We start from the raw sequence: 22,806 nt of genomic DNA, 5'->3' as shown, positions 1-22,806 counted from the left end.
CCCGAGAATAAGAGAAAACAGAAACAGAAATGCAGAACGGTGAGACAAAGGAGAGAGAAAGAGAGACAGGGGGAAGAGAATGTTGCATTTAAGATATGAAGATACGATACATGAGGGAGATAAACAGCAAGAAAATCAAATCCTCATTTTTTTCCTGTAATCTCTGCAAACAAGAGATGCAAGAGGCGCTCAGTACTTAGGTGGACTCAGCTTCAATGGGAGCACACCTCAAGTCCGGTCCACCCGCCCTTCCTAACTCCTCTAGTCCTGTGCCAGTCAGGCCTCCCCCGACTCCAGCAAGGGCTCTGCGGGGCAGGGTACTCTACTCAATTGGGCCGGTGTGTAAGTTTCCACTTGGCCCCGCCTCCCCTCCCCCCTCCGCCCCTCCCCACGCCTTGGTCCCGCCCCAAGACCGGAGCCCGCTGAGCTGAGCGCTGATTGGCTAGTGCCTGGCGTAGCCGGGTTCAGCAGCTCCGGCTCTCTCTAGCTCTCTCCAGACTCCGCGGCCAGTAGTTTGCGGCAGCAGGAGGAGGAGCAGCAACAGCAGCAGTAGCGGCGGCGACTGGCTCTGAGGGGAGACGGACCAGCCGGCGCAGACGGCAGCACCAGCTACAGTTCACCATGCCTGGCTTGCCAGGGGGACACTGGCATCCACTTCCCTAGCCCCTCGCCGGCCGGGGGTGCACTGTCCTCTCGGGCGGCATTCCAGCTGAGCCGATTCATCTGAGATCCAACCTCCCACCCCACTCCCATTTCTTCCTGCTCTCTCCTACTCCACACTCACACTTCCCATCCACACACTCACTCTTCCTCCTTTTGGCACATCCACGCACAGCCCAGCTCAGACAGACAGACCTCCCTAGCGCGCGAGCGCCGGGGAGGGTGGAAGCCCTAAGCGGGGCGGACAGACGGACAGTGCTTCTCCTGGAGGATGGGATCCAGACGCTCCCGCAAGTAAAGTTTGGAGGCATCAGAAACCGTCGACCCTGGCAGCTGCAGAGGCGTACCCCAGCGACATGCAACTGAACTAAGGAGGGCTTCCTTTGGCGGCGGCGGCGGCAGCAGCAGCAGCGGAGGCGGCAGCGGCGGCGGCGGTCCTTGGAGCGACACCCCAACCCAAACCTGGAGAGGCGAAGAAGCCCCGGGTGCCCGCAGCTGCAGCCCCGCCTCTTCTAGCCGGTACTGTAGTAGCTTCTCTTCCTCACCTTCCCATTCCCCGTACCCACCCCCCCAGGGCAATTGGAAAGAGCAGGACTTTGATTTTCTTGGACAAATTGCCATCTTCCCATTTTCATAAACTTGAGGCGGAGGCCTGGGCTGCGTTGGTAACTTTGATTTCCGAGATATAAACGCCCATAGCCCATCAACCGCTCTGTGGGAGGAGCCCTGTGGCCACCTCGGATCCTGGGCAGACGCGCCCCCCACGCCCTCGGACGCCAACCTCGGCGCTAGAGAGAGCACTCTCTCGCATCTCTCCCTTCCCCCTTCCTCCGCCCGCCCCGGGACAGCCCTCCACCTCAGGCAAATCCCCAGGCGCCCAAGGAGCTTGCGAGCAACTCAGACTTCTACCTACGATCCTACCCCCCCCTTTTCTTTCCAACAGGCCTGGAAGAGGCCAGAGTGCCCCCCCCTGAGTCCGGAGGGCGCGTACGGGGCGGGAGCTCCCTCCGCAGTGAGCTGGGCGCGCTGGGGGGAGGTCCTTGCGCATGCCAGGTGCATAGACTACGGGCTCGCCTGCCCAAGTGCTGGTGCGCAACGGCTGGTCGGGCAGTGCCTGAAAGGCTGCGCTCCAACAGCCTTAGGCGTCCGCGCTCCCAGTACGGTCCCGACTCTGAAGCTTGTGGCCGTCTGGGGCGTGCAAGCGCCACTCGACCCGCAGCCCTGCTCCGCTGCGGCCAGTCGCGTTCGGCTAACTTTGAAGGGGGAAAACTGAGTAGCCGGGCTGGAGGGAGGGGGCTCGGGGCCGTGCGGCGCTCTCTTGGCCCCTCGGAGCCCCCGGGCCCCCAGAAAGCCGCTGCCGAGTCCACTACGACCTCAGCATTGGAGCCCGCACGGGTTCATCCTGTGCGCCGCCGGGCTGCCCTGGGCGGGACTCCTCCCGCGGCCTCCGGGGCCACGGGGCGCGCGCAACAGGCGGCCCGAGCCGGAGGGAAGCTGGAGCGCCGGCGGCGACGGCCTCGGAGGGGTGTGGAGAGGCGAGGCCGGGCAGAGCCCCGCACAGCCATGGAGTCCCTCTTCCTGCCGATGCTACTGCTGCTGGCAGTCCTGTGGACGCAGGCGGCCGCCCTGATTAACCTTAAATACTCAGTAGAAGAGGAGCAGCGCGCCGGGACGGTGATCGCTAACGTGGCCAAGGACGCGCGGGAGGCGGGCTTCGCGATGGATCCGCGGCAAGCTTCTACGTTCCGTGTGGTGTCCAACTCAGCTCCGCACCTGGTGGACATCAACCCCAGCTCAGGTCTGTTGGTCACCAAGCAGAAGATCGACCGAGACCTGCTGTGCCGCCAGAACCCCAAGTGCATTATCTCGCTAGAGGTCATGTCCAGCTCAATGGAGATCTGTGTGATTAAGGTGGAGATCAAGGACCTGAATGACAATGCTCCCAGTTTCCCGACCGCACAGATTGAGCTGGAGATCTCTGAGGCAGCCAGTCCCGGCACGCGCATCCCACTGGACAGCGCTTATGATCCGGACTCGGGCAGCTTTGGTGTGCAGACCTATGAGCTCACTCCCAATGAGCTCTTTGGCCTGGAGATAAAAACGCGGGGTGACGGTTCGCGCTTTGCTGAACTCGTGGTGGAGAAGAACCTGGACCGCGAGACACAGTCACATTACAACTTTCGCATCACGGCACTCGATGGAGGCGATCCACCCCACATGGGCACAGCTGGCCTCAGCATCAAGGTGACTGACTCTAATGACAACAACCCAGTGTTTGGAGAGTCCTCCTACTCAGTGAGTGTGCCTGAAAACTCACCTCCCAATACACCTGTCATCCGCCTAAATGCCAGCGATCCAGATGAGGGCACCAATGGCCAGGTGATCTACTCCTTCTACGGCTATGCCAATGACCACACACGTGAACTTTTCCAAATTGACCCACACAGCGGCCTAGTCACTGTCACCGGAGCGCTAGACTATGAAGAGGGCCAAGTGTACGAGCTAGATGTGCAAGCCAAGGACCTGGGGCCCAACTCTATCCCCGCACATTGCAAAGTTACCGTCAGCATACTGGACACTAACGATAACCCGCCAATTATCAACCTCCTGTCGGTCAATAGCGAGCTTGTGGAGGTGAGCGAGAGCGCCCCCCCGGGCTACGTGATTGCCCTGGTTCGGGTGTCTGATCGCGACTCAGGTCTCAATGGACGTGTGCAGTGCCGCTTGCTGGGCAATGTACCCTTTCGTCTGCAGGAGTATGAAAGCTTCTCCACTATCCTTGTTGATGGACGGCTGGATCGCGAGCAGCACGACCAGTACAATCTTACAATTCAGGCTCGAGATAGCGGCGTGCCTACGCTGCAAAGTGCCAAGTCCTTTACTGTGCGCATCACTGATGAGAATGACAACCACCCACACTTCTCCAAGCCTTACTATCAAGTAATTGTACAGGAGAACAACACTCCTGGAGCCTATCTGCTCTCTGTCTCTGCCCGCGACCCCGATGTGGGTCTCAATGGCAGTGTCTCCTACCAAATTGTGCCATCACAGGTGCGAGACATGCCCGTCTTCACCTATGTCTCCATCAATCCCAACTCTGGTGATATCTATGCGCTACGATCCTTCAACCATGAACAGACTAAGGCATTCGAATTCAAGGTGGTGGCCAAGGATGGCGGCTTGCCCTCGCTGCAGAGCAACGCCACAGTGAGGGTCATCATCCTCGACGTCAATGACAATACCCCAGTAATCACTGCCCCACCCCTCATCAATGGCACTGCTGAGATCTATATTCCTCGAAACGCCGGCATAGGCTACTTGGTGACTATAGTTAAGGCAGATGATTATGATGAGGGTGAAAATGGCCGAGTCACCTATGACATGACAGAAGGTGACCGCGGTTTCTTCGAAATAGACCAGGCCAATGGAGAAGTCAGAACCACTCGCACCTTTAATGAAAACTCCAAGCCTTCCTATGAGCTGATAGTGGTGGCCCGTGACCATGGCAAAACGTCTCTTTCTGCCTCTGCCCTTATCCTAATCTACCTGTCCCCGGCTCTTGATGCCCAAGAGTCAATGGGCTCTGTGAACTTATCCCTGATTTTCATTATTGCTCTGGGCTCCATTGCTGGCATCCTCTTTGTCACTATGATATTCGTGGCAATCAAGTGCAAGCGTGAAAACAAAGAGATCCGGACCTACAACTGCAGGTAGAGCCAACTTTTCTTTTTTTTTCCTTCTGTGTTTTGAATGAGTAAGGTGTGTGCATTTGTGTCTGTGTAAAACCCCCAGTGCTTTTGTTTCCTGCTTAAATGCATGCAGCATACTCGCAGTGCTTCATTGTGGAGGGTGAAAAGTTTGTGACAGTCCACGTTGATCAATTCTTTTGATCTGACAATTTGCTGGAAGACAATCATTTACTGTTTGAATGGATTCTGTCACATAATGATGATGAGCAGAAAAGCAATTATCATTTTAAAATTTGCACAGCTGTCTTCCATGAAGTTAAGGTAGAAAAAATGAGAGAGGTGGAGGGAGGGAGAATCTGAGAGTGAGAGAGGAGGGAGGGAGGGGACGGAGGTAGAGCTAAAGAGAGACAGATTTTCATATTTTTAGCAAAAGTTCTATGTATCATGATTTGAGGGCTTGGTTTTCCTGGAGCACAGTGTTTTGTAGACAAGAGCTGAAAGGAGATGGAGTACTGACAACTGCCTTGTCCTGCTGTGGGGTTATCCTCAAGAGAGAGCTGGGGAGTGAGAGTTTATGATGGGAAAAAGAGAGTAGGAGGAAGAGAGAAAGCAGTGTGTGGGGAAGCAGGTCATTAGTGGTTTTTAGAGTATTCTTGGCTTGTTTTGTATTTAGTCCCTAGACATCTGGCTATACAAAGTGAAATTCTGTCAGGCATCTGTATGTTTTCAAATATCTGCTTGGTTGGTGTGTGAAGACCAAACATCCCAATAAGAGACAAGACTGAATCCAGATGTTTCTGTAAAAATAGCAGTCTTCTGGAGTTGGCTATGTTTTTCTCTAATGTGGGGTTGTGCTGTGGTATTAAGATCTGGTCGCTACCAGTGGATGTCACTATGGGCTATTATGTTACAGTTTCTCTGAAGTGTGTGTAGGATGTGTGTGGGGGTGGGGAAACTAGAGGAGAGGAGAAAGAAGAGAGGGGAGATCTGTAGAAACTTGAATGGCATGTAATGTAATATTTTTAAAAGTCTTGGTTAAAACATTAGAGTTTCTTGTTGAAGATTTCTTGCAATTTGATAGAAGAAATAAGTCTAAGAATTTCTAGAATCCTACTTAGGAGAATGCATATAATTCTTTCCAGCAGTGTCTCATCGAAACAGTTGAAAAAGTTATTTTTATTTTCTTTACTTTGCTGAAAATGAATGGTGCTGCTATTTCCAGCCAAGGTGTGTGTGCTTGTGTGTGTTTTCAGCACACCTCCACAGCCCCTGTATTTTGTGCCATCTGTGCTTGCATGTTAATCAGTCAAAATATGTTCCTGTAGGTCCGATTTGTATCTGACACCATCTGAAATACACACTTCTGTGAATCAGAGCTCCCTGAATATGTAACAGCCATGCAATTATTGTTTCCCTTTTACTATTCTCTGCATTACACAAGTTAGTAGACAAATGCTAACCACACATGAATATCAATCAGGTGCCATAAAAGAGCAGCTGCAATGCCTCATAAATGCTTTAATCCTGTTACTGGTGAAATGGCTGTGACTTTTCTTTCCTTCAGTACCAAGTCACTTCAGATGGGAGAGATTGAAAATAATATTGCTCTTACCTTTGAAACCTGTGACTACCAATGGTGATTTTTATAGGAGATAAAAATTGCAGGGTCAATAAAATTTTATTTATATGGAGATAATGATAGAGGGGACTCTTTTTAAGCCATTTTCTCAGCATAAAGTAAATGCACAAGACCCTTCCCATGATGAAAAGGAAATCAGCTTGAAATAAAGATATTGAAGGGTTTGCCACTTCTTGGTGATATATGACTAGAAGTAAGAGCTCTTTCTGAGAGCTTGCCAGGGAGATCATTAAACAGGGACGAGAGCATTTGAATTGGGGGAAAAAGTGCAAATCTTAGTGCTCTCCAACTTCACCCAAATGTGGATTTTGTAAAGCACTCTTCACTGCTATGGCTTGCAATTAATGAAGTACAGTTTAATTAAATAATTGGTCAATACAGAATGGGCTGTGCAATGAATGCCTCAGCTGAATAATTGGATGGGGCATTGCCAAACTTACCCATCATGGGTAAACAAAATGATTAGAACTTCCCATTGATTCAGTAAACAGATTAGAAAAGAAATGTAACCCTGATCCTGAGGTTTGGGGGATTTTATCTGTTCCTCAGCCTCTGTATCATCAATTTGCCATCATTTTAAGTCAGACTGGGCAGAGAGCAAAAGGGTGAAGTGAAATAAATTGCTTCGCTCTAGGTAGGTCGCAGGGATGGAGCAATAATTTGCTTTGGTGGACATGGGTAGATATGCAAACTCCCCATCTGCTCAGACTTCTTAGAATCCTAAAGTTCAGGAGCCTGTCTTTCTATGTATGTGGTTAGGCAGGGGTTTCTAGTTCTTTGCTCCTGTAGGACCTCTTCCTGAAATGCATTCATTTATGGGACTTGTGGGATGATCTGCAATTGCTGCTTGAATTGGGTTCTTTTTTTTCTAACAATTAGCTTTGTTGCGTGAGAATACAGACACACTCTTTCTCATGTAAAGTCCAACCTGTATTATTTATTAACCTTGTTGTTTTGCTGATTATTGCTTAGAGATTGAATTCTTAATAAGCTGAATTTATTATGTGCAAAGTAATACATGACATTGAGATTCTGACTTCATTTTAATGTGTTTCTTTTGACAAGTCTCTTAATGCTTGGTGTCTTTGGTGCACGTTCCTGGGTCTGTGTCAGTGTTAATTAAATTGAGCTTTTTATGTTCCAGTTGCAGCACAGCTGCTTGTAGGTACACCTGAATGGAGAAGGATGCTGAATGCACTAACCTTTAAATTCCTTTGCAGTAATTGTTTAACCATCACTTGTCTCCTCGGCTGTTTTATAAAAGGACAAAACAGCAAGTGTCTGCATTGCGTCTCGGTTTCTCCCATTAGCGAGCAGCAAGACAAAAAGGCAGAGGAGAAAGTGAGCCTAAGGGGAAAGAGGTAAAAAGGCTTTTCCCCTCATTCAAATGGGCTTGGCTATCAGATTTCTCTAGGAGCGGAGGGGGAAGGGTGGAAAGTAGAAGGGAGCTGGGCTAAGGCAGGGAGGAGGGTGTGGATGAGCAGAGCTAGGAGCTGTTGGAGGACAGGGTCTGAACCTCTACCCTAGTCTAAAAGTGATCAGTTTAATCGCAGAGGAAGCTGATCCATGATATTTGCCACACTGCAAATTCCTAGAGGCGGTGGCAAGGGGCAAGGGCTTTTCTTACTTCCCTCTCTCTCCTTTTATGTTAAATTGGCACTTACTTTTTACTTCGCCCAATATGGCCTCTGGGTTCCTTGGAAGCTTCAGATTTGAGCATTTTCATGCTCTCTCCCATAGGCTCAACTTTCCACATATCCCCCACCCCTGCTCACTGGCCACTCACAATAAAAAATTCCAAATCTAAAATTTGGAAATTTCTTTGGGAGGGTTGGTGGGAGGTTAACATATTTACTATGAAAACTTCATGGCCCTCAGCTTGTTTTTGCATGCAAAAAGCACAGGGAGAAACTCGATGATGTAATGCGCCAGAATAAGGAGCTGGAACAGAGATGGGGTGCAACCCTCTGGGGTGCTTAATGTTTATTCATCAGTATATGGTCTGGGAAGGTGTTATCTATTCGTGCTGCCTTTTCTGTCACATAGAATCGCTGAATACTCCTATGGGCATCAAAAGAAATCAAGTAAGAAGAAAAAAATTAGTAAGAATGACATCCGCCTTGTACCTCGGGATGTGGAGGAAACAGACAAGATGAATGTTGTCAGTTGCTCCTCCCTTACTTCGTCCCTCAACTATTTCGACTACCACCAGCAGACACTGCCCCTGGGCTGCCGTCGCTCTGAGAGCACTTTCCTGAATGTGGAGAACCAGAATACCCGAAACACTACTGCTAGCCACATCTACCACCACTCCTTCAACAGCCAGGGTCCCCAGCAGCCAGATCTCATCATCAATGGTGTGCCCCTGCCTGAGGTGAGTGCAGCTAAGAGCTCTTGTGAGGTCTTCCCAGATCTCCTTTTGAGGCTGCTTGTCCTACTATGGGCCATTCTGGAGGCATATTCCTTGTCTATGCCTATTTCCATATGCAGTATTTGGTAATAGTGCCTTTTGGGACAAAAGTGATTTAAAATAGAGGGCTTTTGTGTAAGGGGTGGGGTTGGGAATCTAAACTCAAATGATCTGAACCTTTACATGCCTTCATAATGTCCCAGCATGGTAAAATATTGCCCCACCTGTTGCAAGTATGCATGCTCAAAAGCCAGTGGCACCAGTTTGGAGACTAAAGCAGCTTCGGCTTGCCAAGCAGTGTTGAAAATGACTGAAATCCTATAATGCTTCAACTCCAATTTCCTCTGGTGGTTCAGAGTCCTAAAGCCACTCCCACGTTTGCTTTTTCTCTTCTCATACTACTGTTCTCTACCTTCTTGCTGAGTCTATGGCTAAAAGGATACGAGCAATTAAATTTAAAAAGTCACATTGCCGTTTCTTAGCAGTTCTGTTAATATCATTTGATAGTTGAGGATGTTGAAATTGTCACTAATATGAACAATTGTGTGAAGTAGCCATGAATTTAAATCAATTGTTTCTCTTCAGTTTGGGTGATTTCATGAAGGAATTAAAAAAAAACACAATAAGGCCAAATATTTGTTGGTTGTTGAACTCTTTTGGGAGAGTAGGGTGATACACCAGTGATGGTAAAAGGGCCAGAAAGAGGGGGGCTGAGTAGAAGGCTGAAAACAAGTCCTTAAGTTGGTTTCATTTTCTGTGAATCAGGTAGAAATTTGATACACTGGGAGGCATGCTCTCCTTCTGGTCATTACAAAAGCGATTTCGTAGATTTCAAGTGCATCCCAGCAGTTTTCCTGTGTACCAGTACAAGCACCATCTTATTAAGAACTCGCAATCAGCTATCTTGATAGATTTCTCTTTGGTGGAAGATGAAACAAAGGTTCAGAGGTACTGAGGAACTTGTTCAGCCTCCAAGAGAAGATCACACAGAAAGGAGGAGTAGAACACCTTGCTCTGTACTTCTTGGTGTTTGAGTGGTACTTTCTGCCTTTAGGGACGATTCACACTGACATACCTAGGCAATGGTGTGAACATAAAATGGACTTAGTGCTTGTATTAGTTTTGTATGGCAAAGGGTGCTTAGGACCATTTGCATTGCTACATTGTGTCTCCTAGTTCCTGAAAAATGGTTTCTACCAGAATTAATAGCATGGAAAAGCAATATTTTTAATGAGAAACTCATAATAATCCACTGTCAAGAAAAACACCATCATTTAAAGTACCTAATTCCATAAACAACGAGTTATTGAAAGTCTAGTATTATTTCATGTGAACTTACTTCTAAGTATTAATGATTTAATGACCCTTAATACTGCTAGGGCCTCAGTCATACACTGCTCGGGGAGACACTGTGGACCACTAATAGTTCAGTCACAGAGACTCAGGGGTAAGGGTTTGCAGTGGAATCAAATAGACCAAGATTTTGAGTCCAGGAGTCACCCTTTACCATGCAACCTCACTGAGTCTCTGTTTCCTCAGCTAAAAAAAAGTCAGTACATCTGTTATTGAAAGTTTTTCCAAGGAAAAATAAAGCGTTATGAATTGTAAAGACTGTCTGTGATTAATGGGTGTCTGTAAAAAGGTAGAATTTTTTACTTGAAAATTGGAGATTCACCATTGGCAACAGGCTATTCACTTGTGTCTGTCTTTCCAGGCTCTTATAACCAAAGAGGAATTTAGGCTGGCTCTGTGTATATAATACCTACAAGGTGGTGTAACCAGACCATTAATTCATAGTGATCATTGAACAATGAAGATAAAAAATACTACTATTGATACCCCATTGCTGGTTTGCTATTGCTCAGGGAAATGGACAAAGAAGTATTAAATCCTGAAGATTTAGTGATTATTTTATAATCAATTCAAGTTCCTGAGAAAAGAGAGCCATGATGTCTATTGAATATGTGGAAGAAGCAGGAGATAGTAACTATGATTTCTGGTTCGCCTAGTATCGTGGTGTCCTTTTTGAGTTTCTCGTAAGGACCAGATAAAACAATTTTAGAAAGCTAAAGTCTCAGTTCTGTTGCTTTCCCTGACCCTCAAAGCCAGCTATTCTTTGTCCAAAAAAATTGAACAGATCTGGTATGTGGGGTTAGACTGAGGTTACATGTGTATTTCCAGTACATAGACCTGGAGGGCTCATACCAAGCATCCACCAAGATATTTAACATGTATCCACCATGAAGCTTTGAATAGGGAAAAATGACACTTCCTTTCTTTCAAACAAGAAGCCACTCAACATTGACAGGAAGAACAGGAATGATTGGTGCATTTATTCAACTGATATTTGTTGAGTGCATGTTCCTTGTAAGGTTCCTTGCAGGGTCTGTAGTTCCAGAGACCAGACCAAACCAAACCAAACCAAACCAACAATAAATGCAATGAATTCACATTATAACAAGGGCAACATGCAAAAAGGTAGTTTGCAATATGGGATATTAAATGCTGCTATATTGTGCAGTAAGATTCCTAGAATAATAATGTTCTGATATATGTCCTACCTTTACACTTTCCTCATTAATTGACTAATCCATTCAAGAAACAATTCACTTATTAAGCAATTATAGTACTGAGTGATAAGTGCTATAACGTAATAAGTAGGTGATTCTTAAGTCATGACACTAAAATTATCTTTTATATTATTTCATGAAACCATTTTTGTTCATTAACTCAACCAACTAGCTTTATTGTATGGTTTGACTTTGTCAAATACTGTATCTGCTGTTTGCTAGTGATGCAAAGATAAAACACTTGATCTTTGCCTTTAGGCAGCTTAAGAGAAACAGACAAATGACACAATTTCAATTCTGGACGATGTTCATCTCCTAAGCATATGTGACATTCTTACTCTTCAGATTGGGACCAAAGGTGACTTTATATTAGATTCTTCTGCTGTGTTACCTTTTATGACATACACTCCCTTTATTATTTCTATGGTAATAGGGCTCATTTAACATAGTAGTTAGACAAGTAAGTAGACTCAGAACTACTGTGCTTGCCCCTTGCTGCTTCTACTCCACCAACGTAGAAATGGATCACCATTTCATGAAATCACTAAGTGTTTTTGTAAGGCATAGTGTCCCCGCTGTGTAGTAGGTAGCTTGGAGATTCCAAATAAGTGTAAGAAGAAAGAAACTTCTGCCCTCAGAGAGTTCACAATTTAGCTAGGGAACCAACTTCACTCAAAGGATTCAACCGCCAAGCAGGCGTTAAAAAGATAGCTATGACCACTTGTTCTTTTGTATGCTTTTTAGTACTTCTCCTTCCAAAGCAAGCCTTATATTATTTTTTATGTAAATTAGATGCTGAGCTATCTAGGTTTGGTGCTGAATTGATTCAGACTTTTGTTTGGGTGGTGGGGCTCAAACCAAGACCTATGTGCATGTTAGCTGGTGCTCTGCCACTAATTGCCCTGAGGGTGACTTTTTCATCCATACGCCTGGTTACCTTTGAAAGATGTCAGGTCTAAGGACATGGAAAAAGGAATATGAATGTGGTTAGGTAGGTTAGGTAAAGGGAGCAGAGCACTTGTCTAGAGAATTGGAACTTAGCTTCTTGCACTTCATAGATAGCCTCCTACAGAATGGGATATGAATACTTTCCCATCCTCTGCTGTTGCTTGGGATGCCAGCTATGGCAATTTTATGGTTTTGTATGCAAATATGAGGAGGTAAAGTGGAAGGTATCTTTGCTGTTTGCAGAAGATTTTTTTTTTAAAGAATTAGTGATGTTGTGTACCTTTGAAGTATTTTAACTTGGAAGGTGAGATTCACATTCCTTGGCATCCTAGTTTATTTAGTTTATCAACTTTATGTGAGAATGAGGTGTGTGTGTGTGCGTGTGTAGAAGACAGAAGAAAAAAGAAGGAGGTTGAAAAAGAAGAAAGATATTGGATTTGTTAGTTTGTTAATATTTTTCTGAAAATAGGTAAATTTATTCTGTGAATCCCTTAATGCACCGTGTTTTGTTTTCTTCTGATACTATGTGGATGTAAGCATGAGTAGTGAATGCTTTTGGGTTCTAGAAAATGTTATTCCTTTGCACATTGACATTCTTTTATTCCCTTTTTGGTCAGTAGTGGCTCTGGTCAATAGAGGGAGCAAATAGACCTCGTGTTTTTCCTATAAAGAATGGAGATTTGGGTAGAGTCTGTCTCTTTTTGCTTTCAGGGCAGGTGAGGTGGTCCAAATAGATCTAACTTTTGTGAGATGCTTTAACTGTTTAGTTTCTGATGCTGAATGATTTGGAGCTGCCAATTGTGCGTGGTGCATAGTACACAAACTTCCAAAGCTCCCACATAGATTCACGGGGGTTCTGTTCCGTTTTGACTTACCCACAATCTTAAATTTTCTCCTTGAGTTTTAGGTTGAAACCATTTCCTGGCAAAATGTTGCATCTTTGGTGTGAAACATCCAAATTGTGTGTTTGTGTGTGCTTGCTTTACACAAGTTATTGGTGTAACAGCTATATAAGTAGTAATGTAGCAGAGGAAGAATCTGAAGAACAAGGATATGTGTGACAGGTGGGAATGGATGCTTCCAGCTATTCTGCAAAAATGTTTGAGTGCATGGCTATGTTATGGAAAATACAGAGAATAAAACATCATTTAGGCCTTGAAGGAAAACAAAAGAAATAGCTCAGCATGCTTTGTTCCTTCAAACAAAGAAGTTAGGGATTTGTAATGAGTTGAGAAAAATTTTGGGCTGTTGATAACCACAAGCCAGTCAAGACAGACAACAGATCCAGAAAAGCAATAGAAACCTGGTAACGATGATGAAGCTAGTTATAAGTATGGATACTGCACAGTATCACTTGCAGTTAAAGCAAACCAACAAACCTTTCCTTCAGTGAACTTAGTTTTTTTTTTTTTTAAAAAAAAAAAAACGCTTCCTTGTTAGGTATCTTGGACTCATTGAAGTCAAAGGTCAACATAAATCCTGAGGCTACAGGATGGAGCAGAGGAAAACAATGCTTCCCCCAAATGCCTTTGACTTTTTCAGAAGGCTAGGGTTGTACTTTTACCAGTGGATATTCTTGGGCCACTTGTTGCCTACTGTATGTTTACTGGCCTGCTTCACAACTAGCTGAGGTAGTGTGTTTCCCAGCGGGCATCAGTCAGCAAGATGTGTTCTAGAATAAACTGTTCCTCTGTCGTCTCCACGCAACTGCTGCAGAACTGAGTTAGTTTACATTAGTATTTGCTAATTTATTATTATCATTCCTTATTGGCAATTAACTGGTTACCTGAGAGATCATCTCTCTCCCTGTACACCTTCCCTGAAGTTGAGCTTAGCCAGAGTGCTTGCTAATGATCCTGAGATTTTTCTCCCCAGGGATCTGGAGGCAGGACATTTTCCAGAGAAAGCTCTGGGGCTTTGGAATTCCTCTTATCGCAGGATCATAGTGGTCTGACCTGCTTTTCTTCTGTTAGTCAGACTTATAAAGTGAAAGGGCTGTCCCATTTCCTCCCTAAACTTGCCCTGAACTACTTTTGAGTCTATATACTGTGCCTAGATGTTGAAACTTAGCATGCAGGAGATAGTTACAAAGGACTTAGAGGAATGGAAAAAAGGTGGAGCTACCTGCTGCCAAAACTAGATAGCGTCTTTCATTCATGGTGCTGCAGTAGATACCTGCTTGTGCTTTCAGATGTTGACCGCCCCTGGTTTAGGGGAGGCCAGGCTTGGTTGGATAATGTCTCAGATGTGGCTAAATGAAGGCATCTGTATAAGAGTTCTGTGTCTGAAAGGTGGGAGGCCGGTGCTGGAGTAGCCATTTTCCCCCAAGGAGAAGAGGCTGGATATCTTGATGTGTGGCTGACTGGCCTTTAATGTGTGCTTCATTTACTTCAAACAATTGAGAGGTTTGAAGTGAAAGTCCCGGAGGGTTGGTTGTTTGCAGAGGGAAATGCTCTTCAAGTTTCATTTCCTGTTGAATATGAGGAGTGATTTTTGTGCAGGCTGCTTAGTGGGTTCACCAGTTTCCAGTGTGCTCATGCCTCCCTGTGTCCCCCAGAGGAATGGTGAACAAAAGTCTTGTCACTGGTGAGATGGGCTTTGTGAGCCCTAGGAGCTTGGGTTCCCATGAAGAACCCTTTTTGGCTCCCGTTTAGTGTTTTGCTTAAAAGTTTGGCTGCGGCCATAAAGCTCCATAGAATTTCTGGAATAGTTATCAGAAAGGGACTCCACGGTCAAGAAAATACAGTTACAGAAAAGGCAAATTTCCTGGGCTTGGTGGCACAGCTGTGTCATCACAGCTCCAGGGAGCCTGAGGCAGAAGTGTCTCAAATTCAAGCCATGCCTGGTCTACAGAGTGAATTCAAGACCACCTTAAGCGACTCACTGAATCCTCATCTCAAAATAAAAAGAAAACAAAGGGGCTAAGAATATATTTCAGTCGCATACATGAGCGAGCTAGCTTCAATGCCCAGTACCTCCCACCCTAAAACAAATGACTTTCCCAGGCCCATATATTCATAGCCAAACTAGACTGCCTGCAGCTTATAGTAGGTCTTCAACTTCCAAGTGCATTCTCCCTCTGAACAGAAAAACAACAGACCTCTTCGGAGGATCTAGAGGTAAGCCTCTGTTGGTAAGTGTATTCCTAAAAAGTTGACAGTCAATGAGTGTTTGTTTTGCAAATTAGACCCTTTGTTATCTAAACCAGGGTGGTCTTCTGTATTTAAAGAAACTTCAGGTGGATTTCTTCTTAAGGAAAGGATCCTAATACAATATGAACAATCAGCTCTAAACTGATTTCCTTTGGAAGACTGGAGTTTTAAACGTATTTTGTTTGCTTAAAACAGGCTCATTACCATGTCAAGATTTACATAAGTGTTGATAGCTAGGTCAAATTCTTTATTCCCTTGGAAGCTAACTGGCTCCCGAATTCTCATGGGTTAACTCCTGGTTTCATTTCACTTAATTAAAAATGCAATTATGTAATAGTTAAAAATATACAGCCCAGACTAGACAGATACACGTTGTGTGGATTTAGCAAATGTTTATACTTCTTATTTTCTACAGATTAAAAAAATTGAAATAAAAATGTCTAGCTTCCCAAATTTAGTTCAGTCATTCCCTTCCAGCTACACTCTTAGTAAGCCTATGGCACAAACCTGCCTGGACTGTTTTTAGTTCTTTTGACTTTCTCTTCTTGAGTTTATTCCTTTTCCCCCTAGGTTGTAAAATGACGACTTCTTGGATTAGGTAGAACCCCAAAATTACCTTGAAATATGAAAGGATTCCTTTATAATGTCTGTTTTACCTGATTTGAGAAGGTGGAGAATGGATTTTCAAAAGAAATGAGACTGACAGACCAACCAGTGTTAGGAACAGCTTGAGACCTGTACGTGTTTGGGATTTAGGGAGACAAGAAGTTTGTGTCAAGCAGCTGTGCACCTTGAGCTCAGCCTTAGTGGACTAGCACCAGGCTTTCTTAATGTCAGATGCTTAAGCACTGTCTTCATGTGTATAGTCCTCTGATGCTTCAGTAAGCTTCTGAGTGCCAGGGTGGCCAGTTTTCAGCTTCTCCCACTGGGGCCCATCTGGCCTTCATTCTGTGGCAAGCTGCTCTCCTTCAGCACCACCAGTAACTGGCCTTGGCGGCCTCAGCCTTCTAGATTGGTTGCTCCTAAATCTGATTTCCAGAGCATGAAGGGCACCTCTTTTCTTATTGTAGTTTGTTCCTCTGAACAAAGTGGATTCCCTGCATGGGCTGATCATAGACACCCGGATGATTTTTAGATCATCTGAGCCATCTTCTCCACTCTCCTACCCTATGAGAAATACAATGCTATCACCCAAAGGTGAGGCCAAGGATAGACTTTTCTGGAACGACTTTTAATTCAGAATTCCAGACAGGCACCAAAAACTACAGAGAAACCCTGTCTCGAAAAAATTCCCCCCCCCCCAAAAAAAAGAATTCTGAGCTAAAGGCTGTGAAATAGTCACTGCTGCATGTGAGACTCCGCTTAAGTATATCCTAGAGTGAATAGGCTTAATTCTTTGGAAATTATTTCCTGAGGACTGTTTTTTATTTTGTCCATTTTGAGTTTGTCTTTGTTTAAAACCCCTCTCTTTCTCATTAATGCCCATAGTTTGGATTTCAAGAAGTCTGACTGATTTAGACTACCAAAATGTATAGGTAATTTGTTGTAAAACCATTTCTGATGAAGATGCCTGAGTAGGCAGACTGCCTATAGTCAGAGGTATTGTTTAACCCTTGTGACATTTTTGAATAACTAAAAATCTGTGTTTCAACAGTAATATTTGAAATTGACACCTGTGAGGGGGATGTTGGCATTTGGCTACAGGTAATGCTTGTTGACTTATTGGAAGACAGTTTCTCATCTGTGTTGCCAGTCACAGAGACAGTGGTGGAGACACGGGCACGCTGTACTCATATGACTGGCATCGACTGTGATTTTTGCTATACTGATCACCTCTTCAATTAGTGCTTTTCCATTTTCTCAAGTATTGCTTTTCAGGTGACAGAGTATGTTGATAGTCACATTTGTTCCTAAGAGCTTCGGAAAGAGAACATGTTGACATCAGTATTAATAATGAAGTCCCCCCTTTTATAGTGTGATTTTAAAGTTGCAAAACAATTTGAAGTAGTTATAGCTTTTTAGAAGTAAATGTCAAATTTCACAGAAGAAACACCAAGCTTTTTCATGACTCGTGAGATTGCTACTGGGATATGTGTTCTTACACTTCTAGGTCACTCTTTTTAATTTTGCCTCTACTGGTAATCCTTTAGAAATGGAAAAGTGGGGCGTGCTTCATTGCCGTGGCAGTGTGGTATGGGTATACTTGAAGAGGAAAGAAAAAGAAATTGCTTTTTTTTTTCACAAACTTTGCATTGTGTGGTGACTTGATAGAGAACAGCTGTTAAAAGCTGGCATTCTATCAAGGCTAGGACACTGGGTATTATTGCATGATTTACATTTGATCATCAGGTATCCTCAAGAAGAGATCATGGCAAGTGGAGAAAAATCCAGAACTGCAAAGGTTTGTGACTGTGCATATCCTCATAGCTGGGGGCACCTGATAAAAAATGTATTGGGAATTTGCAACATTTTTGTCCTCCTAACTCTCTGAGCCTAGGAAACTCCATCCTCAGTGCAGTTCTTTCTAGAGTGTGACTGACCTCAAAGATGACAATGTAGCAATCCACAGACCTGTGATAAGGGAGAAGTGGGCTAGTAAAACAAAATTCAGAACCTCACAGAAAGGAGTTTTGCTTTCTTGAAACATGTTATTAGTAAGGAATTCATAATCAAAAACATCAAGAATTTTGCAGAAGCCAAACAAATACTAAATAATACCAAATCTGAAATAATCTCTTAAGAAACTGGGTCACTGTATCTCCAGTCTCTCGTTAATCTCAGAATAATTCTATGGACTTCTGCAGCATTGGTTTGAAGGTTTTCATAAAGCTGACTGCATTAAGGTTTGAGTCTATTGATGTTAATGCCCACTTTGTTGGTCATATTGAGGGTAAGGAGCTTATCTATGGCTAGTGACACTGTAGGCATGCCTCTGTAGTTTTTAAATGAGGATAGCATATTCTCCGGGTAATCAGCATTGGGTATCAAATACAATGCCTTCGTCATTCAAGTATGTCCTTCAGTACATGCCAATTCTTCCATAAAGGCAGCAATGAATGCCCTCATTTTTGTTCATTTTTGCCTGTATTTATTTTAGGAATCAATAGTAGATGGACTACTCCTGCCTGCCCAACTAGGATTTTGCAGAGAAGACTGATTCATGTACATATGAATTCTGTTGATCATTATCACCGTATCTAAATGTTCATAAGCTGGGATTCAGTAGGATCTCCTTTCAAAGTTAGGTGTTTTTGAGAAAGGTTTTATGTATTCTGATAAATTATCTAACATTTTATACTGACAAAGGCCAACATAATGGAATAAGCAGCTTTTTATTCCATTCGGAGGTCAATCTAACCAAATTATGCAACTTCTAATACAATTGTTTGAAGCTTCCACTTGGAAAGTTTTCTCATTTTAATACCTTGCAGCTGAGATAAATATTTTAGCTACAATTCATATTTAACAATATGTTTCACCGATTGTCATTCTTTGCAGGATTTGTTGGCACGACAGGCAGTTCAGTTTGGCTTTGCTCATTTTGTTGTTTGCTATAGATTATCAGCAAAGAGCCAGAATTCAATAAAAATGTATTTTTGTTGTTATTTTTAATTTTAGTCTATAGGAGGAGGCTAACTTAGCCTTAGAGAATCAATACGGGGAACTTGGGGTTTTATTTGAGAGCCAAAAAAAAAAAAAATGAGGTAGATTTTCTTGCAAACTGGATTTGAGTCCAGAATTATTAAACCCAATCCGTGTTGTAGGCTGGTAAATTACATTCAGTAGGATTTGGTACACTGTTTGTGGTAAGACAGTCTTTTTCTTATGAGAATCACTGGCTACTTTAGGGGTAGGGGAAGTCAGTTGATATCAATTTGGGAAGTGGTTTTCTAAAGAAAACCTCTGAAAAATCATTTTTAGGAGTCTGTTGGGAGGCTTGCCAATTGTATACCATTCCCTTTGTACAGCGTCTGCTGTTTATTGGATATCTTTTGCTACTGATGGATTTAGCTCTTTAGTGGTTAAAGAGCCCAGCTCTTACAGGGTATTCACTTGTTCTAGATAAAACCTGGCCTACTGTGATGGTTTGCTTAGAATTTAGTGAATGGAAGTACTGTTTAGTAGCTAGACTCTTTAAAAAAATATTTTGGCTTGAAAACATCCATCCATTCACCAGCCACTAAATATTTGTAATCATCTTTTCTTTCCTATTCTTGTACTCAGCTCTGAGAAATAGCAAGACTAGCAAGCACCTACCCTCATAGCTTAGGTGATCACTGGTGATGCAAAAAGAGACGTAACTAGATGGTGCTATGTAGTCAGTTAACAATTAAAACAATATTCTCCATTATATTGCAAAATAAACATCTTCACAGTGTAAAGAATTAAAATGAGAATGATAAAATTATTAGAAGTCAAGTATCTACTTTTGAAAATGAAAAGAAAGTGGAAATAGGCACAAACCAAAAATACTTATAGCTCTGAGTCACTATATAGAATTTAGTAAAGTCTGTGTCTCAGAAATTCATAAGATAAATTAAAAACACATAAGTTGAGAAAATATTTTTTTTATTTTTTTTGGTTTTTTTTTGAGAAAATATTTTAAGTTTATACAGCAATCACGAAAGTGTATTTAAATTTATTTTACAGCTTTTTTTGGCGTTATTTGGTAAATGGGATTCTTATGCATTTAAGGTACATAACTTGATATTTGGTGTCTATATACACTGAGAAATAATTTCCATAACCAATCTAATTAACGTATCCATCATTTCATACAAATGTCACTTTTAAAATAGTGAGAACACGTAAGTCTTACCCTCCTGGCAAACGTTAAGAGTATGAAGGCAGTGTTGTCTACTACGGTGGCTCTTCAGCATATCAAACATAGAACACATTTTTGTTAAACATCATACTGTTTGGCCAGTTTCTTCCCATTTTTCCCACACACAACCTCAAGTAACTATTAATCTGTTCTGCTTCTATGATTAAAAAACTGTATTAATTAATTAATTAATTCTTCAAATATTTGTAGAGTGCATATGACATGCTAGTCACTACTCAAAGCACTGGAGCTATAAAAGTGAGCAAAAGAAATTTTCCGGCCCCCACAGAGTTTACAATTTATGAGTAGAAGCAAATAAATAAATAAATAAATTCAGATGGTGACATGGAAAAATAAGAAAGCATAAGTCATACATGTGTATTAAGAAGGACTGTTTTAGTAAAGTCGGGGTGACATCTCAGATCAAGGGACACTTAAACAATATCCTTACATAAAAAGAACTGATACAAATCAATAAAAAGGCAAGCATTAGGATATTTTCATAGAGAAGCTGTAAGATGGCAATAGATGTGAACATACGCTATCTTAGCAATAAGATAATAACCATGGCATATGAAAATATTTTAATTATGTTAAGCAAATAGTAGAAATGAAATGACATTAAATTTTAATTGCAAAAATGATGCATGCTTATTACTTAAAAGATCAAGTAATAAAGAAGTGGATACAATACAAGGTAAAATCTCCACAACTTTATCTTCACCAACTTATCACCTAAAGCAATCACAGGAATAATTTAGTAAGGGAGATTTTAGATTTTACTTATAAGATTAACAAAGATCAAAAAAGGAACAATACTCAGGGCTGCTAAGGGCATGCTTGGATATACTACGACACAGAATACAATCAGTGAAATTCATGTCTTTCTTGAGGGCAGTTTGGCAGTGTATATTAACAGACCTATGATATCTATTTCTACTTTTGTAATTTATCATAAGGAAATAATTTTAGATTTGCACAGAAATGTATGGTGTTACAAGGTGTTAATCTCAGTATAACTGATAGGAATAGGACATTGGAAATAGTCAAGTACCATCTTATGTAAATGATTTGATATATACACATTTGTTAGAATAATGTGAGGGGCATAAAATAATTCCTGAGGAATATTTAGTGAAAGAGGAAAATGCCCATGATCAATAGTAACTTGAAAGAAACACAACAGAAAAGAGAACAGCGCATACACATTGGCTCCAATTGTTTTGAAGTGGAGAGAGATATTACCAAGCATTAATTTATATAAATTGAATATACAGATGTCTATTTTAGGGTATCATGTGCGTGTGTGTACTCTACTGATTTTCCAAAGTTTCTACATTTAATTTAACATGCAACTTTTTTGGGAAAAAGTCAATTAGTGAAAAAAATAGCTGCTAGACTCTACAGTGAATATTAAGACCAAAAGATGACATAGACAGATTGTATAAGTTATTTTGAGGAGGCCTAGGACAAATATGTTTCTTATTTTCATTTTGAATCAAATTTTGGCAGTTTTCCTCTTATAAGTTCTTCTTTTTAAGGTTTCTCTGAATTGATAACTGACAAAGGATTACATTTAAAACTCATACTTTTATGGAGGTGGGGAAAGCAGACTCGATGGCGGCCTCTACAAATAAGCATTTGGACATAAATGAATATGCAAATGTGCAAATGTGCAAATACATGTTAGATTGCCATGTTAAATAACCTGCGTGTGGCTCTTTGACAATGACCTTTTCCATCCATCCTGTTCCCTCCTTCCAGACTGTTCCATACACTTTCCTTCAGCTTGCAGCGATCTGTCTAAACCTCAGGATAAGATTAGAGCTATGAATTAGGCATTGACTCGCATACATGTGACCCCAGCACTTACAAGGAAGAGGCAAGAGGATCTTGAGTTGAAGGTCATCTTGCACTAACAGTGAGGTACAGGTTAGCCTGAGATATAAACTGAGACCCTGTTCCTGACTACCCCTAAAGTAAATATCAGATCAGAAAGAAAAAAAAATGTTATCCACTGTGGTTCCCTTATATCTAGCTGTGTCTTTGTGAGCAATCAACATAAGATTTTTTTTCTGATAATGGAATACTCCATTTGAATAAATTATATATTTCTGTACAGTCACTTTAAAAAAGCTCATGCTTTTCTTTAATGTTCACCTTTAAAATATGGGAAATAGTGTTAGGAAAAACATTTTCTTCTTTCTTTATACCCCTATGTGTGTTCTTGTAAGAGTAAATTGCTTTAGTTAGCTTTAGTCATTTAGCTTAAAAGTTTTAAGTTGTATTTTTTAGGATGAGAAGCTTTAAAATTGTAATTGTTAACTGCAACCTGTACAGATTTTCAATACTGGAAAAAGGCAAGGACCACTTTAGGCAGAGAGTTTGTCAGCACGCCATTTAGTATCCAATGGTTTTTTTTTTGTAGTATTCTGTATTGTTTGATTTCATGTCTCCGTTCCATAATTCAGAAACATAAGACTGTTATAACATGATAGCCTGTCAATTTTGTACAAAAGAGAGGGCGTTTATGTGTTGGTGGTTCAGCATTTGGATGCTGAAATTTAAAAATTCAAACATCTTTCAGTAAGGCAGAATGGCTTCAACCATTTTAAGAAAGGTGAAATCATTTGATCGCTTCCCTTATTAGCAGTGCCATTTTGAATATCAGAAATTCAAAACACGGTTTTCTTACAGTTTGAACACTTAATTTCCTTTACATGGCAATCTAATTGTAAAATGTTTACTTCAGTAGATCTCTATAGATATCTAGAGATACTATGAAAAAAATTCTCATGGAACAAAGAAACCACATACAGATGCTTTACCCTTTTCACTTTACCCCAAAGCTAATAGAAGAGAAACCTGCAAGGCACTACCCAGATTGTGAATGAAGTGTTTGCCTTTTTTTTT

The 22,806-nt window shown here is 42.3% G+C and overlaps 1 protein-coding gene across 6 annotated transcripts in view; it reads left to right on the top strand.

The window, feature by feature from the left end:
• Window positions 1-885: 885 nt before the first annotated feature.
• The window catches only part of Pcdh19 (protocadherin 19), a 103,844-nt gene continuing 81,923 nt past the window's right edge, over window positions 886-22,806 (top strand). For 2 of the 6 annotated variants that reach the window (XM_005358671.3, XM_005358670.3), the window contains exons 1-2: window positions 1,472-4,370; window positions 8,035-8,362. In XM_005358671.3, coding sequence (XP_005358728.1) covers window positions 2,224-4,370; window positions 8,035-8,362 — 2,475 coding nt within the window. In that variant the 5' untranslated portion in view covers window positions 1,472-2,223. Of the gene's footprint in view, window positions 4,371-7,208; window positions 7,350-8,034; window positions 8,363-22,806 lie in introns of all 6 variants that reach the window. The other 4 variants (XM_026784835.1, XM_026784834.1, XM_005358669.3 and 1 more) reach the window with 3 other exon arrangements.

Source organism: Microtus ochrogaster, chromosome X, assembly GCF_000317375.1.
Source record: "Microtus ochrogaster isolate Prairie Vole_2 chromosome X, MicOch1.0, whole genome shotgun sequence".
In the NCBI taxonomy this organism is placed as follows: domain Eukaryota; kingdom Metazoa; phylum Chordata; class Mammalia; order Rodentia; family Cricetidae; genus Microtus; species Microtus ochrogaster.
Note: the sequence above shows the minus strand (reverse complement) of the source record. Positions and strands in the feature narration are given on the sequence as shown.